The 19,153-nt window shown below is 40.5% G+C and overlaps 2 protein-coding genes across 2 annotated transcripts in view; one reads left to right on the top strand and one right to left on the bottom strand.

Annotated features, from left to right (window-relative positions):
• Positions 1-19,153, bottom strand: part of SELENOH (selenoprotein H) — a 94,461-nt gene that overhangs the window by 16,064 nt on the left and 59,244 nt on the right. The gene's annotated exons all lie outside the window — the stretch shown is intronic.
• The window catches only part of LOC309567970 (polymeric immunoglobulin receptor-like), a 31,326-nt gene continuing 29,528 nt past the window's right edge, over positions 17,356-19,153 (top strand). Inside the window, exons 1-2 of the mRNA XM_082273524.1 lie at positions 17,356-17,427; positions 18,129-18,458. Of these exons, the coding sequence (XP_082129650.1) occupies positions 17,376-17,427; positions 18,129-18,458 (382 nt within the window). The 5' untranslated portion in view covers positions 17,356-17,375. The remainder of the gene's footprint in view (positions 17,428-18,128; positions 18,459-19,153) is intronic.

The following is a 19,153-nucleotide window of genomic DNA, read 5'->3' as shown; positions in this document are numbered from 1 at the left end:
CCTATCAGTGCTCATGAGTGCAGCCTATCAGTATCCATCAACGCCGCCTATCAGTGCTCATCAGTACTGCATATCAGTGCCACCTATCTGTGCCGCCTATCAGTGCCAATACGTGCAGCTTATATGTGCTGCCCATCATTGCTGCCTATCAGTGCTCATCAGTGCCGCCTATATGCACTGCTCATCGGTGCTGCCTATCAGTGCTAATCAGTTCTGCCTATATGCACTGCCCATCAGTGCTGCATATCAGTGCCGCCTATCAGTGCCCATCAGTGCCCATAAGTGCAGCCTATCAGTATCCATCAGTGCCGATTATCAGTGCCCACAAGTGCCACCTATATGTGCTGCCCATCAGTCCTGCCTATTAGTGCTGCCTATCATTGCTGCCTATTAGTGCTCATCAGTGCTGCATATCAGTGCCCATCAGTGAAGGAAAAAAATAACTTATTTACAAAATTTTATAACAGAAAGAAACAACATTTCTTTTTCTCTAAAATTTTCGGTCTTTTTTTTTTTTTTTTTTTAGCAAAAAATAAAAAACCCAGCAGTGATGAAATACCACCAAGATAAATCTCTCCCTGTCTGAAAAAAATGTCACACGTGTACAGCGCTGCCTGGGTACACATGCCACAGCAAAAACAAATGTTGGCAGCAGTACCATCATATGCAACCCATTCAAGTGAATGGGGCCACATTGTAACGCCCGTGGTTGCGGCAGAGTGGTGTGGGAACTTCAGGGTTATAACAGGCGGTGAGGAGGCAATATATTCACCGCAGAGCTCAGAGAGGAGGCGGGGGTAACGAGTCCGAGGCCTGCAGAAGGTGGATGATGCCTCTTAATGAGGTTCAGGTGCATGGACACTTCTAATCATGGAGCAGGTGGTGCTGGAGGGATGAGGAAATGCACGGCTCCATCCCCCGGTATGGCTGCAGCATGCGCAGAGAGCGTGGCAATGCAGGAGAGGGAGGATCGGCTGGAATAGCGTCTCCAGGATCACCAGGTATTCCTTTTTATTAAAAAAAAAAAAATAATAATAATGTAAAAAAACGCGCATCCTGCAAAGAAAAGGTCTCAGCCGCCATTCACATCTGAGCTGGAAGCTTCAAAACGCTCAACCAGCCGAATGCCACGCTCTTCAGCCCCGTTCACATGAGAGCAATCAGGCACTTGGAGTTCAACGCATGAAGCTGTTCACCCCCCCCCCCCCCCCCCCGCTTCATGCTTGTGCAGCCATTTCAATGGGCTGCCGTGTCTGCGTTTTCTGAAAAAAAACAAAAAAAAAAACACTTCTGCCACTTTTTGTATTCATGTGAAAGTTTTTTTTTTTTTTGCTAGAAAATTACTTAGAACCCCCAAGCATATATATATATTTTTTTTTAAAAAGCAGAGGCCGTAGAAAATTGGTGGGTTTTGCAATTTTTTTTTTATGTCACACGGTATTTGCGCAGCAATTTTTTATTTCCTCCCAAACATTTTTGCATATATATATATATATATATATATATATATATATATATATTGCAAAAGATCACAGTACATAACCCAATTTGTTTTTAAAAACATAAAAGATGATGTTACGCCGAATAAACAGATCCCAAACATGTCCTGCTTTAAAATTTGCGCGCACAGTGGCAGCAAGCAGAAGCCCTAGAGAATAAATTGGTGAGTTTTGCAATTTTTTTTTATTTATGTCAGAGTATTTGGGCGGCAATTTTTCAAACCTTTTTTTGAGGGAAAATTACTTTTTTTTTTTTTTTTTTTCCTTTTTTAAATGCGAAGGACACATAACATAATCCAATTTGTTTGTAAAATCCTAAAAGATGATGTTACGCCAAATAAACAGATACCAAACATGTCACATTTTAAAATTGCACACAGTTGCGACAAACATAAATGTTACCATCCATACGCAACACTTTAAAAGAACACATTGCATTTTTGCTAAATTATTTAGAACCCCCAAAAAAAAAAAAAATATATATATATATATTTATTAAAAAAAATATTTTATATCTATATATTTTTTTTTAAAGCAGAAGCCCTAAAGAATAAATTGATGGGTTTTGCAATTTTTTATGTCGCACAGTATTTGCGCTTCGATTTTTCAAACATTTTTTTGAGGGAAAATACTTTATTAAAATTGTTAATGCAAAAGAACACATAACTTAACCCAATTTGTTTTTAAACCCCTAAAAGATGATGTTCCGCCAAATAAACGGATACCAAACATGTCACACTTTAAAATTGCGCACGCCGGTACGGAGGCAGATAATGACGTAAATGTTATTATCCATAGGTGACGCTTTAAAAGAACACAATACATGTTTGCTAGAAAATTACTTGGAACCACCCAACATTTATTTTTATAATTGATGGGTTTTGCAATTTTTTATGTCACACAGTATTTGCGCTTCGATTTTTTTTCAAACATTTTTTTGAGCGAAAATACTTTTTTAAAATTTTGAAATGCAAAAGAACACCTAACATAACCCAATTTGTTTGTTTAAATCCTAAAAGATGATGTTACGCCAAATAAACAGATACCAAACATGTCACGTTTTTAAAATTGCGCACACCTGCACAGTGGCGACAAACATAAATGTTACCATCCATACGCAACACTTTTAAAGAACACATTGCATTTTTGCAAAATTATTTAGAACCCACAAAAATATATTATAATAATATTATTCAAATATATATTATTCTTAAAAAAAAAATATATATATATATTTGTGGGTTCTAAATAATTTTTGCAAAAATGCAATGTGTTCTTTTAAAGTGTTGCGTATGGATGGTAACATTTATGTTTGTCGCCACTGTGCAGGTGTGCACAATTTTTAAAAACGTGACATGTTTGGTATCTGTTTATTTGGCGTAACATCATCTTTTAGGATTTAAACAAACAAATTGGGTTATGTTAGGTGTTCTTTTGCATTTCAAAATTTTAAAAAAGTATTTTCCCTCAAAAAAATGTTTGAAAAATCGAAGCGCAAATACTGTGTGACATAAAAAAAATTGCAAAACCCATCAATTATAAAAATAAATGTTGGGTGGTTCTAAGTAATTTTCTAGCAAACATGTATTGTGTTCTTTTTAAAGCGTCACCTATGGATAATAACATTTACGTCATTTGTTGCCTCCGTACCGGCGTGCGCAATTTTAAAGTGTGACATGTTTGGTATCCGTTTATTTGGCGGAACATCATCTTTTAGGGGTTTACAAACAAATTGGGTTAAGTTATGTGTTCTTTTGCATTAACAATTTTAATAAAGTATTTTCCCTCAAAAAAATGTTTGAAAAATCGAAGCGCAAATACTGTGTGACATAAAAAATAGCAAAACCCACCAATTTATTCTCTAGTGCTTCTGCTTAAAAAAAAAAAAAAAAATACATACATACAAATTTTTTTTTTTTTTTTTTTTAAAATTTGTATGTATATTTTTTTTTTTTTTTTTTTTTTTTTTAAGCAGAAGCACTAGAGAATAAATTGGTGGGTTTTGCTATTTTTTATGTCACATGGTATTTGCGTGGCAATTGTTCAAACATTTTTTTCAGGGAAAATACTTTTTTAAAATTTTAAATGCAGAAGATCAGCTAACATAACCCAATTTGTGTGTAAAATCCTAAAAGATGATGTTACGCCAAATAAACAGATACCAAACATGTCACATTTTAATATTGCGCACACCGGTGCAGTGGTGACAAATGACGTAAATGTTACTATCCATAGGTGACCCTTTAAAAGAAGAAAGGAAGGGGCCATAGACCAGCCCCTAAGAACGGCTGCAATAAGGGATGCTCACACCTGCTTCCTTTCCAAAATTGACAAAAAACTTTATTAAAGAGCATAGGACACTTTGTCTAAAAATACCCCGACATGTGGGGAACAATTCACAAATGCATGAATACAGGATACAAATGGTTATGAACCATGAACATATATGACATAAAAACAAAACAACGACTCACACACATATGGCCGGCCACACATACACACCAGAAGACTAGACATACAGAAACCAGGGCGGGCTGCGTGTATCTCAGAATGGGGGACTTGTTAACGCTGCCTGCTCATGGGTTTGTTTGTCAGCATGCCACAGTATTGAATAAATAATGAACTCATGTGTTTGTCCCACTACTTCACCAATAAATCGTCAGGATGAAGTATGAACATCACGTGACTCCACTTTTTCACAACAGGCAGGTATTCACCCATAACTTACAGACTTGTATAAAGTACTCGAAATTTCTACTTGAGTAAAAGTACAAGTGCTCGATCAAAAAGTGACTTGAGTAGAAGTGGAAGTGCTCGCAGAAAAAGTTACTTAAGTAGAAGTACTAAAGTATTCAACATTTTTTTTACTTAAGTATTGCAAGTAGTTTTTTCAAAAAATTTCTACTCAAGTACTGAAAGTAAAAGTACAAGTACTGTGTTATGTAGTTCTTAAAGAAAGAAGTCAAAAGTTTGAACATCATATTGTTTATTATTATTTCAAATGATTTATTCAAATGATTAACCTGTGTTTGTTAGTAGTTTCTTGATGCACTTTAAGCGCTGTAGCACCATTTATTTGTTTGTTTCATATTTTCTTTTTATTGGAAAGATTTGGTATAGCAGCTTTTATTATACACAGCCTTTATTTTCCTATGCGCTGATTTACAAATGACATTATACACATTTTTTTTGAGCTTTATGCAACCTGCCATCTACTGTTCTGGCAGTGGTCATTTTTTTAAAAGTAACGAGTAACTATGCAGCACAAAAAAAAAAATATCGGAGTAGAAGTATCGAAATCATCGAAAAAATGTAGTGAAGTAAAAGTAGAAGTAGGAGAAAAAAATTCTACTCTAGGAAAGTACAGATACAGCCTTTCGGTACTTAAGTAGTTCTACTTCGTTACTATACATCTCTGATAACTTAATATATCACCTTCTATATGCAACCTGAACAACAGGAATTCAAGTGAATATGGATGTTAGTCGTCATTCATACTCGGGGTAGATCATGGCATCCCCTCTTATAGATGAATAAAATTTGATTATAGCTTCCAGAGCAGTCCCTGTGTTAGAGGGTATAACTGGAGGAATGTCTGTTGGCCAAGGGAAAAGTATTAGAGTAGGTGTTAGTCCTTAAATGGGCAATTAAACAGTCATCCCAGAATATGGTGGAGTGCGGGCCACACAATGATATTTAGGCTATATCAAACCGAGATTATCATCCAGCAACAAAGGGCTCTCCTTGGTTTTCTAATTTAGGAGCGGGAGCTGGGGAGAGACGCAGAATAGCAGTATATCTGCGCAGGCTCACACCAGTATAAAGCTGTATCTAATTCTTGACAAGATTGTGTTAGCCCACAGATGGCCATTTACTGCATTGGACAGGGCTTGCGGAGTGCTCAATACAGCCGGTGTTCACTGCCCTTTCTCCATCCCCTTATGCTATATAGCAGTTGCTCACCGTTTGCATGCTTTCCTCGGGGTAGTGCTCATCTGTTGACCATCAGTGGGTGTGGATGAAGAGGAGGCTCGGTTAATGGTAACTGCTCTGGCGTGCCCCAAGGGATCGGCGTGTACCGTGCATCAGATGTCAATATCCTCTGTTCGGAATGTAATTAAGAAATGGCATTCATCAGGAACAGTGGAAGTTAAAGCAAGATCTGGAAGACCAAGAAATATATCAGACAGAACAGCTCGCAGGATTGTGAGAAAAACAATTCAAAACCCACGTTTGACTGCACAATCCCTCCAGAAAGATCTGGCAGACACTGGAGTTGTGGTAAACTATTCCACTATAAAGAGATACATGTACAAATATGGTCTTCATGGAAGAGTCATCAGAAGAAAACCTCTTCTACGTCCTCACCACAAAAATCAGCGTTTGAACTTTGCAAATGAACATATAGACAAGCCTGATGCATTTTGGAAACAAGTTCTGTGGACCGATGAGGTTAAAATTTTACTTTTTGGCCGGAATGAGCAAAGGTACGTTTGGAGAAGAAGGGGCACAGAATTTAATGAAAAGAACCTCTGTCCAACTGTTAAGCATGGGGGTGGATCAATCATGCTGTGGGGTTGTATTGCAGCCAGTGGCACAGGGAACATCTCAGGAGTAGAAGGAAAAATGGATTCAATAAAATTTCAGCAAATTTTGGATGGTAACTTGATGCCATCTGTGAAAAAGCTGAAGTTAAAGAGAGGATGGCTTCTACAAATGGATAATGATCCTAAACACACCTCGAAATCCACGGGGGATTACATCAAGAGGTGTAAACTGAAGGTTTTGCCATGGCCTTCACAATCTCCTGACCTCAACATCAGAGGCGTAACTAGAACCTTCAGGGCCCCGATGCAAGAAACCTTTGAAGGGCCCCCCAGACCCCTGGCCGGGGCCCTTCCCTTCAAGCCCGGGGCTCTTCCCACTAATCCTGGGGCTCTTTACTCTCGTTGCAGGGCCTTTTATTATGGTCCCGCAGCAGGATCCCTTCACAAGTTCTGGATTGGGCCCCCTTCCTGCAATCTTGGGGCCTCCCCACAGTGGTGCAATGCCAGGGCCCGGTCGCAAGTGTGACCTTTGAGATCCTGGAAGTTCACCCACTGGTTTGCTACCGGGCCCCCTGGAGCATGGGGCCCGGTAGCAATTGCAACCCCTGCAACCCCTGTAGTTACGCCCCTGCTCAACATAACTGAAAATCTATGGATAGACCTGAAAAGAGCAGTGCGTGACAGACAGCCCAGAAATCACAAAGAACTGGAAGACTTTTGTAAGGAAGAACGGGCAAAGATACCTCAAACAAGAATTGAAAGACTCTTGGCTGGCTACAAAAAGCGTTTACAAGCTGTGATACTTGCCAAAGGGGGCAGTACAAGATATAAGAACTCTGCAGGGTGCCCAAACTTTTGCAGACGCCATTTTTTTTTTTTTTTGTTTTCTGTAATTTTGAAAGTGTCATTGATGGAAATAAAATCTAACTTTTGTTGACGTATTATAAGAACGTCTAATCTGTAATTTGATGCCTTTTGGAGATTTTTCCATCTTTCCTTGGCTTCTTTATGCACATTAATACAAATTTTTACCTGGGGTGCCCAAACTTTCGATCCCCACTGTATCTTGAGGATACTCTACTGCGGCACAGTGGCTCGTTCCCGTCCAGCGACGTAGACCTATGTCGCTGGACTCCTCCCCTTGTGGGCGGCGCGCGCGTGCCGCCGGAGGCTCGCTCCTGGTGTATTCAGACACAGCAGGAGTCGGGCCAGGGGAGGAGAGGAGGTGATCACCGCCGCTCTTCCCCGATCGTTGGGGAATCGAGTGTGGAAATCCGCCTGCTTGTGTAAACAGAGCGGGCGGATCTCCTAAGTGACAGGCAGGGTCAGATTGCAGGGTTCAGCATAGCTGAACATGCGATCTGTCCCTGTGTCACTCAGTCACCTCCCCCCACACACGTCAGTAAGCACCAGGCATACATTAACCCCTCCCTCTCCAATAAAATTAACCCCTTCCCTGCCAGTGTCATTTTTACAGTAACAGTGCATATGTATAGCACTGATTACTGCAGTAATGTCACTGGTACCCCCAAAAGTGTCAAAAATGTCAGTCAAGGGTCCGATCTGTCCGCCGCAATGTCGCAGTCCCACACAAAAAAATCGCAGATCGCCGCCATTACTCGTTTAAAAAAAAAAAAAAAAAAAAAAACACCAAAAATGACAAATATTTTCCGTAGTTAGTAAACGCAATAACTTTTGAGCAAACCAATCAAAATACGCTTTTTGCGTCTTTTTTTTTTTTTTTTTTTTTTTTTTTTTTTTTTTTTTTTTACCAAACCTATTTAGCATAAAACAAATTGGCCTACAATGTTAAAAAAAATTAGATTTTTACGTTTTTTTTTTTTTTTTTTGGGAATTGCATATTAAAAAAAATGTGAAAAATATTGTTGTTTTTGCAAAATCGTCGCTCTTTTTTTGTTTGTTTATAGCGCATGATCAAAAAATCGCACAGGTGATCAAATACCACCAAAAGAGAGCTCTGTTTGTGGGGAAAAAAAGGAAGTCAAATTAGTTTGGGTACAGCGTCGCACGACCGCGCAATTGTCCGTTAAATTCACGCAGTGCCGAATCGCAAAATGGGGCCTGGTCAGGAAGGGGGTAAAATCTTCCAGGGCTTAAGTGGTTAAAACCTTTTGAGATTGACATCACCTGGTCTTCCCAGACGACGATTGAGAACAATCCATGACACTGGCAGGTCTCAGCCTTGCAAAGGGGGCAGTGCATGCTATAAATTCTGCAGGGTGCCCAAACTTTTTTGCAGACTCCATTTTTTTTTTTTTGTTTTCGTTTATTTTGAAAGTGTCAATGATGGAAATAAAATCTAACTTTTGTTGACATATTATAAGAACGTCTAATCTGTAATTTGATGCCTTTTGGAGATTTTTTCCATCTTTCCTTGGCTTCTTTATGCACATTAATACAAATTTTTACCTGGGGTGCCCAAACTTTCGACACCACTGAATCTTGAGGATAAAAAGGAGAATGGGGGAGGTTACTTTCAGTCAGATTTTTATAGATTTAAACAGGTCCTGTGGGTGGATCTAGGGGCGGAGCTATATCATATGTATGGTGCCATGTTGGCGTTAGGAAAGGACATTTCTGTACATAGAAGGAATCATTCATGATTTGGGGGGGGGGGGGGGGTCAGACACATCGGGTATTTGGAGAAGTATGAATAAATTAATAAATAAATTGGAGATTTTGGGGAAGTTGTAAATTCTTCCACTATTAATGCATGAATGATGTCTGTGATCAGAGATTCAGACAATGGAAACTATTGAGGTTGAAAAGTTCCTTTTTTATTTACGGTATGTTGCATTTTTTATTTTTTGATTTTACTTATTTTGTTCATTTATTTAAAGCAGACCCAACATTGTATATTGATGTCCATGCTGGGTATTATCTCAGTGTAACCTTTCAAGTATTTATTTATTTTTGGACCAATTCTCTTAGTAATTGTTTTGTCTGGATAAGACTTTTTTTCTCTTTTAGGCCCCTTTCACACTTGCGGGCCCGTTCAGTTCCACCTGTCAGTTTTTCAGGCGGATCTGAACGGACGCCCCATGCATCTCTATGGGGCATCGGATGTCAGCGGAGACATGTCCGCTGATATCCGATCCGTCAAATCCGGACAGGTGAACACCCTATTTTCCATCCGTCTGGCAGATCGGATTGGATAAGTACGGACAGGCGGTCCGTTCTCATCAGATTTCCGCATAGAGAACAGCGGGGACCTGACAGCTCTGTCTCCGCACACAGCACAGAGACAGACCTGCTATCCGCCTGCTCAGCGGGGGATCGGTGGATCGATCCCCCACTGAGAAAAACTGAGTCCGCCGACAGAACGGCAAGTGTGAAAGGGGGCCGAAGGATGTTTAGAAACAAAAAAAAAAAAAAACATTGTATTCTGAGTACATACAAATGTTTCCATCAAGTCACATGTGAAATACAGAAAGGTATTACTATTGTTTCAACCCTAGTAGAGATAGATAGATAGATAGATAGATAGATAGATAGATAGATAGATAGATAGATAGATAGATAGATAGATAGATAGATAGATAGATAGATAGATAGATAGATAGATAGATAGATAGATAGATAGATAGATAGATAGATAGATAGATAGATAGATAGATAGATAGATAGATAGATAGATAGATAGATAGATAGATAGATAGATAGATAGATAGATAGATAGATAGATAGATAGATAGATAGATAGATAGATAGATAGATAGATAGATAGATAGATAGATAGATAGATAGATAGATAGATAGATAGATAGATAGATAGATAGATAGATAGATAGATAGATAGATAGATAGATAGATAGATAGATAGATAGATAGATAGATAGATAGATAGATAGATAGATAGATAGATAGATAGATAGATAGATAGATAGATAGATAGATAGATAGATAGATAGATAGATAGATAGATAGATAGATAGATAGATAGATAGATAGATAGATAGATAGATAGATAGATAGATAGATAGATAGATAGATAGATAGATAGATAGATAGATAGATAGATAGATAGATAGATAGATAGATAGATAGATAGATAGATAGATAGATAGATAATCAGTAGAGAGAAATAGATAGATAACTGATATTAAATCAATAGATAGATAAACCAATAGATAATCAATAGAAAGAGAGATAGATTAGTAGAGAGAAATAGATTAATCAATAGATATATAGAGAAAAAGAGTGAAATTAGATAGATAAATGATCAGTAGTGGCAAATAGAGAAATAGATAATTGATAATGAATCAATAGATGATAGTCAATAGAGAGAGAGCAAAAGATGGCTAGATCAGTAGAGAGAAATAGACAAGAAAATCAATAGATAGATCATTGATAATAAATCAATAGATATATAATCAATATAGAGAGAGAGAGAGAGAGAGTGAAATTAGATAATCAGTAGCGAGAAATAGAGAAATGGATAATTGATAATGAATCAATAGATGATAGTCAATAGAGAGAGAGACAGATGGATAGATCAGTAGAGAGAAATGGATAGAAAAGAAAATCAATAGATAGATCATTGATAATCAATAGATATATATTATATATTGATAATAAATCAAAATATATCTCAATAGAGAGAGAAAAAGAGTCAGATTAGATAATCAGTGGGGGGAAAGAGAGAAATAGATAGATAATTGATAATGAATCAATAGATGATAGTCCAATAGAGAGCCAGAGAGAGAAAAAGAGATCAGTAGACAGAAATGGATAGATCATTGATAATCAATAGATATATAATCAATATAGAGAGAGAGAGAGAGAGAGAGAGAGAGAGAGAAAGTGAACTTAGATAATCAGAGGGAAAGAGAGAAATAGATAGACAAAAATCAATAGATAATTGATAATGAATCAATAGATGATAGTCAATAGAGAGTGAGAGAGGGAAAAAGATAGATTGATCAGAAGAGAGAAATAGACAAGAAAATCAATAGATAGATCATTGATAATAAATCAATAGATATATAATCAATATAGAGAGAAAAAAGAGTGAAATTAGATAATCAGTAGAGGGAAAAAGAGAAATAGATAATTGATAATGAATCAATATATGATAGAGAGCGAGAGAGAGAGAAAAAGATCATTTATAATAAATCAATAGCTATATAATCAATATAGATAAGTAGTAGAGGGAAAGAGAGAAATAGACAAAAAATCATTAGATAAATAATTGATAATGAATTAATAGTCAATAGAGGGAGAGAGAGCGAAAGAGATAGATGGATGGATCATATAAATGAACACATTGGGATTGATTTGCTACAATTGGAGAGTGCAAAATCTGGTGCAGCTGTGCATGGGGGAGCCAATCAGATTCAAGCTACGGCTCGTTCAATTCAGCTTTCACAATAAAACCTGGAAGATTGGTTTCTATGAACAGCTGCACCAGATTTTGCACTCTCCAATTGTAGCAAATCAATCCCAATCATCATCCAGGTTTTATTGTGAAAGCTGAATTGAACGAGCCGTAGCTTGAATCTGATTGGCCCCCCCATGCACAGCTGCACCAGATTTTGCACTCTCCAGTTTTGGTAAATATCCCCCATTGTTTCTTTCTTTCTTTCCTGGATTCATGAACAAAATAGAGAAGAATCCTATGGAGAAGTGATGACTGTGTTATAGGGACTTTCATTTCTCCGTCATTCGGTAATCGGCTCAGAGTCACGTGTCATTCTTAGAGAGAAGTCTGCAGATATTCCGTCCTCACACTTCTTCCCGGCCAATCTCTGGACTACGGCAGACGGTAACCACCCTAACCCAATGACTGATAGCGGCTGAAGGGGATCCCTCTGTGGAACAGGGTAGGTGTTTTGCTGATTCAGAGATATACAGGTGGCTGATATGAAGACACAATTAGGTACTTATATTAGTTTTATGTAGGAATACATCAAATAATTTCATATAATGTATTACACAGTTCAGCCCCTGCTGCAGCCTCTGTCCTTGTGACTTTTACAATTTTGCAGTCTGATCACTGGGGGAGAGGAGACTGAGGAAATGCTTTCCCATGCCTGCAGCAGACTGATGACATCTCAGCCTAGACAAAGTCACTGGAGACCGAGTATGGAACTTTTCTGAAGAATGATACTGTTGCTGTATATTGTGTCCGAAATGTATTAATACCGATTTTGTAAAAGTTACCAAAAAGTTCACTTTAAATTTCTTTTGAATTAAATTTTAGATACAAAACTCCAGATATAGAAGAGCTGAACCTTTGTGTGAGGGTTAAAAAGTGACTTGAATCTCTATTGTTGTCCCAAAGATCAGAATGAGAGTTGTCGGTTGTTGGATTTGCTGCGGTCTTGCTTATATATCCTCCCCTGGCAGCAGCAGGACATACAAGGTGCATGTTGGATGGACAGGCCGGTATGGAGGTCTATGGGTTTGTAAGGAGGTCTATGGGTTTGTAAGGAGGTCTATGGGTTTGTAAGGTGGCTCATAGTCCATGTAGAGGAGTCTAGCCCTTGGTTAGGATTTCCCTCTTGGGATCCTGGATCCAAGGGCTGGGACAAGGGGTGGTATCATGTGGGAGGGTGCCGTAAGGAGATGGGGAATTTGGGGAGCAGCAGGCAGTAAAAATCGCTCTAGAGGGGGAAATTTGGGGGTGTTTGCCTGTTTGTGCTAATAGGGATGATTGGGGGTGGAGGGGTTGTGCTAGGAGGGGAATTTTGGAGATTGGGCGGTGCTGGGAGGGTGGATTTAGAGTTGGGGAGAGGATATGTACTTGGAGGGGAAATTTTAGTGGTAGAGGAGTTATGTTAGGAGGGTGATTGGGGTTTTTTTTTTTTTTTTTTTTTTTTGGGGGGGGGGGTCCAACAGGGGGCAGATTTGTACTGGGAGGAGGGGTAATCTATGCTTGGGGGATAATCATGCAAATTAGTGCTCAGTTTTTTTTGTTTTTTTTTGGGGGGGGGGGTGGGGTCCAACATGGGGCAGATTTGTACTGGGAGGAGGGGTAATCTATGTTTGGGGGATAATCATGCAAATTAGTGCTCAGTTTTTTTTTGTTTGGGGGGGGTGGTTTTCTGACACATAATACTCATACATCTTGGAGGGGGGGGGGGGGGCACAGTTTGGCATGTTCCTCCTGGGCTCTAGATGACCTTGTCCTGGCACTGCCTAGATCTGGGGTCTTCAAACTATGGCCCTCCAGATGTTCAGGAACTACAATTCCCATCATGTCTAGTCATGTCTGTGAATGTCAGAGTTTTACAATGCCTCATGGGACGTGTAGTTCAGCAGCAGCCGGAGGGCCGTAGTTTGAGGATCCCTGGCCTAGATCATCGGGCCGGTGGTGTCTGAAGTAGAGATGTAAATTTTCAGGAAATTTTGAAGCCACATTTTTATTTCCTGTTTTTTTTCCATTAAATCCATTTTAGGGGAAAGAAAACCCATTTTTTTTTGCCCAATTTTACCAGTTTTTTCCCAGGCCTTCCCATCTCTAGCTACAAGGGTTGGCAGGGTACGTAGAAGAGGAGTGTTGAGGGCAGAAGGGCATCATCTGCAAGTGTAATGGTCATGTAGTGCATGTGGGCCTTTTCCCATGGAAGGCAGAGGATGGGATGGGAGACCATGATGGGCAAGCTTCAATGCAGCACCTCTCCAGTAGCACCTGACAATGGGGCTAAAGTTGTGTATATAAAAAGCCATTTAGAAATTTACCAAAATTTTGGAAATGCACCATAGATTTTGTACATTTTTGGAACAATTGACTATTATTTATGTCCTATTTTATTAAGTTGATGACCGTAAAAGCTCTTTGCCAAAATATGACTTCTTACTGTGTGTAATGGGGAACATAAGTAGGGCAGCAAAGAGTCCAATCTCAGAAGTATTGGGTTGGACTACCGACATAGAACAGCTATAACCTACGGGGTGTGGAAGAAGATAGCCGGGTTGGTTCGAGAGTGAGTGGTGGTTTGACGGGGGAAAATCTGCATGCCTGAGGGTAAAGTAAATGTTTCTTTAGTATCATGCACCTGGTGACCTGGACCCGCATGCCTCATCAGCCTTCGGTATCTGGTGGGACCCCCATCATTTTGGAAATGCACTATACCTATGGAATTCTGTTTGGACTGTTACTTATATCCTACATTATGAAGTTGAAGACAGTAAAAGCTCTAAGTGAAAATATGCCGCCTTTTTGTGTGTAATGGGGAATATAAAGAAGACAGCAATGAGTCCAATCTTAGAAGTGTTGGGTTGGACTACTGATACGGAACAGCCAAAACCTAGGTTGTGTGGAAGAAGATACCTTGGTTGGTTCAAGAGTGAGTGGTGTTTTTGATGGGGGCCTGTCTGAGGGTAAAGTAAATGTTTCCTTAGTATCATGCACCTGGTGACCCGACCCCCCCATGTCTCATGGGACCTGTAGACAGATGAAGGCATTCTTTCCACCCGTAAGTGGCACTGTGCCAATGCTACAGGGAGAAGAGGAGCCTGATGAGGGAAATTGTCCCCTTCTGGTCAGTTTGGGAAGGTAGGAGTCTGATTTGATGCCAAGTTCCCGCAAGAGTTCAGGTGGCCATCTTGATGAGGGACCCCCATAATATTGGAAATGCACCATACCTATGGATCCGTGTTTTGTAACACTTAACTGTTACTTATGTCCTACGTTATAAAGTCGAAGACCGTAAAAGCTCTGAGACAAAATATACCTTCTTGTTGTGTGCAATGAATATCAGCAGGACAGCAAGGAGTCTAATAATAGAAGAGTTGGGTTGGACTATTAACATGGAACAGCCAATACCTAGAGTGTGAAAGAAGATGCCCAATTTGGGATAGGAGTGAGTGGTGGTTTGATGGGGGGGGAAAGGACTGCCTGCCTGGTAATATAATAAATGGTTCCTTAGTGTTAAGCACTTGGTGACCCAGTCCCCATGTCTCATGGGCCTTTGGTGATCCAGTTCCCCATGTCTCATGGGCCTTTGGTGATCCAGTTCCCCATGTCTCATGGGCCTTTGGTGACCCAGTTCCCCATGTCTCATGGGCCTTTGGTGACCCAGTTCCCCATGTCTCATGGGCCTTTGGTGACCCAGTTCCCCATGTCTCATGGGCCTTTGGTGACCCAGTTCCCCATGTCTCATGGGCCTTTGGTGACCCAGTTCCCCATGTCTCATGGGCCTTGAGTGTCTGGTGGAACCTGTAGGCAGGTGCAGGCATTCTTTCCATCTGTAGGTGGCACTGTGCCAATGCTACAGGGGAAGAGGAGCCTTTATAAGGGAAATTTCCCCCCATGGACTCTTGTCAGTTGTCTCTGAGAGAGTAGGTGTCTCATTTGATGCCAAGTTCCTGTGAGCCTTCATGCAGCCATCTTGGCGAGGGAACCTTTAAAAAGGGGATCATATGTCATTCTGGCGTGCTTATGTCACGCGGCAAGTTAGGGAAAGGAACCCGCTGATTAGAAAAAGCGCTTAGCACAGGGAAAGGTTCCTGGTGAGTAGGGATAGTACAGGGGACACTGTTCGGCGCTGAAAGAGTACTCTGAGGATTTCTCCCAGTGAGCCAATTCAGCTGTGGTCATACAAGATACCATCCCCCTTCATCAGAGGCCCTACTCTGGTAACATTACTGTGAAATACACTACAGGGAGCTATATTGGATTTATCTTGTTCACCAGTGTGCCATAACGTTATTCCATTATAATTGCAAACAATCATTATAAACTTGCTGAAGGCCCTGTTGGTGAGTGGTTCCTCCTAGGTGGGTACCTTGTCTGAGGCCCCGCCTACAGTCCCCCACAAAACCAAGCCTGTAAGCCACTGAAGTCAGAGTGAGGCGAGGCTTCCTTTTGTACATTTCTGAGTCCCGGCATGGCCATGGTCAACGTTGAACAGGAACCTAAGCCAAATCGAGAACCAGAAAAATGGCTATTTGGGTCACTGGCTTGTCATCTTGCCATACATGTGGACTGCTTCTGTGGACCCTGATGTGTTACTGGCTAAATAACTCGGTAATAGTGGGCACACCATGCAGCTTTCTGATCAGAGTGGTTTAGGGACTAGGATGCATTATGCCAATGTATAGATGTAATCAGGGCTTTCAGCGGGAACGCAGGGGAACGCAGTTCTGGCACCTCCGATGGGTGCTGGAGGATCTACTGATGCTGGGGGATCTATTGTTGCTGGAGGGGATCTATTTTTGCATGGCAATCTATTGTTGCTGGTGGAGGATCTTTTGATACTGAGGGTTAATTATTGCTAGAAGGAATCTACTGTTTAGGGAGGGGTCTACTGTTGCTGGCTGCTAGAGAGTCTATTGATGCTGGCTGCTGGGAGATCTTTTTCTGCTTCTGGGGGGTCTATTGCTGCTGGGGGGGGGGGGGCATCTATTGCTGCTGGATCTATTTTATTGCTTTTCTTGTTATCATAACCTAATTCTATACATTCCAATACAAAATTATACTTGGCTCTATATTTTCTAAAAGTGGCTGTACTGAAAGCTGGGTAAGGAGTGGAACCAAGGGTCAGTGCTCGGAGGTTGGAAGGGGTGGAACCAAGGTTCAGTGCTCGGAGGTTGGAAGGGGTGGAACCAAGGGTCCGTGCTCGGAGGTTGGAAGGGGTGGAACCAAGGGTCTGTGCTCGGAGGTTGGAAGGGGTGGAACCAAGGGTTAGTGCTCGGAGGTTGGAAGGGGTGGAACCAAGGGTTAGTGCTCGGAGGTTGGAAGGGGTGGAACCAAGGTTCAGTGCTCGGAGGTTGGAAGGGGTGGAACCAAGGGTTAGTGCTCGGAGGTGGGTAGGGGGTGGAGACACAAAGTAACTTAAAAGGTGGAGTTCCTGCCCCTATTCTCTGAGGGAAAAAAGCCCTGGATATAATGCAACTTCTATGGGGCTGGGCATGTCTGATGACACAAAGCCTCTTGGTTGGGTTTTGCATGGGAATGGAAACCACAAGATGGGCTAGTTTAGGATGCAAGTCCACAAATATACAAAAAAGCAAGTTTTAAAGTGGACCAGCAAAAGTTTGTGGATTTTTCACTGTGCCTGGGTTGATTCATTTTGGTCAAATCCCAAGTGATAAATCGATCTCCCAATCTTGAACCATAAGGATTTGGTTGAGAAAAGGGACCGTCCCTTTCGAGAGAGGCACATCATGGAAAAAAATGCCAAGGCCTTCTTGGCACTGGTGCTACAGCTGACTAATGTCTGACTTCTTTGATTTCTGTTGAGTTTCAGTTTTGTCATTTTAGACCACAAACATCAGACTGTGCACAAGTTCTACAACTTCCATCTGTTCTGGGAGGAACTGAAACTGAGCCACAAGTCTAATAGACGGGAGCTCATCCATAATGAAGGCGGCTAATCCATCTATTCTTATTGTCTGGTTTTCCCTCATTCAAGGTGGGTTCTATAAAAATCACATTACCCCAAATTTTAGATATTTTGTGTAATAATAATAAAAAAAAAATATATACAATATATACATTATACTGAAGTCCTATTGTTTTATTCTTTGTCTTGTTACCAGTGCCATCTTAATGGCATCATGGGCCACTGGGCAAAGTCATGCACTGGGGCCCCTTCCAGCCTGCATCAGGTGCCCCCTTACTTCATGTTCCCCTATCAGTGTCACCATACACGAGGTTCCTCTATAACCGTGTCCCCGAACACCAGGTACCCCCATCACTGTGCACCTATACATCAGTTTCCCCCATGGAAATAAAGGAAGCTCCCCCTCCTGATGTGAGTTTGCATTCTCAGTGCCAGCTCTATTCTGCCCCCCCTGCAGGAGGGAGGAGAAAGTTGAATCCTCTTTACAGCAGAAGCCAGCTGACAGAGTGACAGTGCACCCCCCTCCCTCCCCTGTACATGTCCCTGATCATGGGCCCCCATGCACCTGGGGCCCCTGGGCAGTGCCCAGGTGTGCCCATTCATTAAGATGACCCTGCTTGTTACTCCAATACCTTCAGAAAAGAATGAAGAAGTATTATAATAATAATAATAATAATAATAATAATAATAATAATAATAATAATAATAATAATAATAATAAGTCCTGTTGATGACTGTGTTCAATAAGGAAAACTGTTCTTATTACTTAGTGGTATCCGGGTATCTCACTGGGCCAGGACAAGCTACCGGATCACTAGGGGGATCAGTGGCGGTCTCGTGTTACTACAGTTCCATATCTGCGAACATCCATGGCAGGAAGTTTTGGTGCAAGGTGCAAAAAGGTCGATGTTACACCATCATATCCACCACACCTTATATTAATGAAAACTACGTGAACCGAACGGATCTACAAGACTTCAGAGACTACTTCGTGATTAATATGATGAGTCTTCAACCCGAAGATGCTGGAGCATACCGGTGCGGAATTGGAAACAGCAACCATGGGCTCTATTATCCTGTGATCATAAATGTTTCTCAAGGTAGGTTGCTCTTCATATTTAAATCAATTTAATTTTAAAAAAATTAGAAGACTGTTCGGGACCTACTTGCCCTGCACATGAGGGTACCTCTCTCATGTAGGCAGTGGAGAAAGTAGATTTCACCTGCCTACGTGCTTATCAGACATCCCAATCTACATCCTTGGACATTATTATGAAACTGGTGCCTGTTTGGGTTTCTCTCTCTCTCTCTCTCTCTCTTTCTCTCTTTCTCTCTTTCTCTCTTTCTCTCTTTCTCTCTTTCTCTCTTTCTCTCTTTCTCTCTTTCTCTCTTTCTCTCTTTCTCTCTTTCTCTCTTTCTCTCTTTCTCTTTTTTTTTTTTTCTCTCTCTTTCTCTTTTTTTTTTTTTTTTCTCTCTCTCTTTCTCTTTTTTTCTCTCTCTCTTTCTCTCTTTCTCTCTTTCTCTCTTTCTCTCTTTCTCTCTTTCTCTCTTTTTCTCTTTTTCTCTTTTTCTCTTTTTCTCTTTCTCTTTCTCTCTTTCTCTTTTTCTCTTTTTTCTCTTTTTCTTTTTCTCTTTTTCTCTTTTTCTCTTTTTCTCTTTTTCTCTTTTTCTCTTTCTCTCTTTCTCTTTTTTCTCTTTCTCTTTTTCTCTTTCTCTTTTTCTCTTTCTCTTTCTCTCTTTCTCTTTTTTTTTTTTTTCTTTCTCTCTTTCTCTCTTTCTCTCTTTCTCTTCTTTC

Source organism: Pelophylax lessonae (genome assembly GCF_965119305.1).
Source record: "Pelophylax lessonae genome assembly, chromosome: 12".
Lineage (NCBI taxonomy): Eukaryota > Metazoa > Chordata > Amphibia > Anura > Ranidae > Pelophylax > Pelophylax lessonae.
The sequence above is the reverse complement of the archived record's forward strand: the minus strand, read 5'-3'. Positions and strand labels throughout refer to the sequence as shown.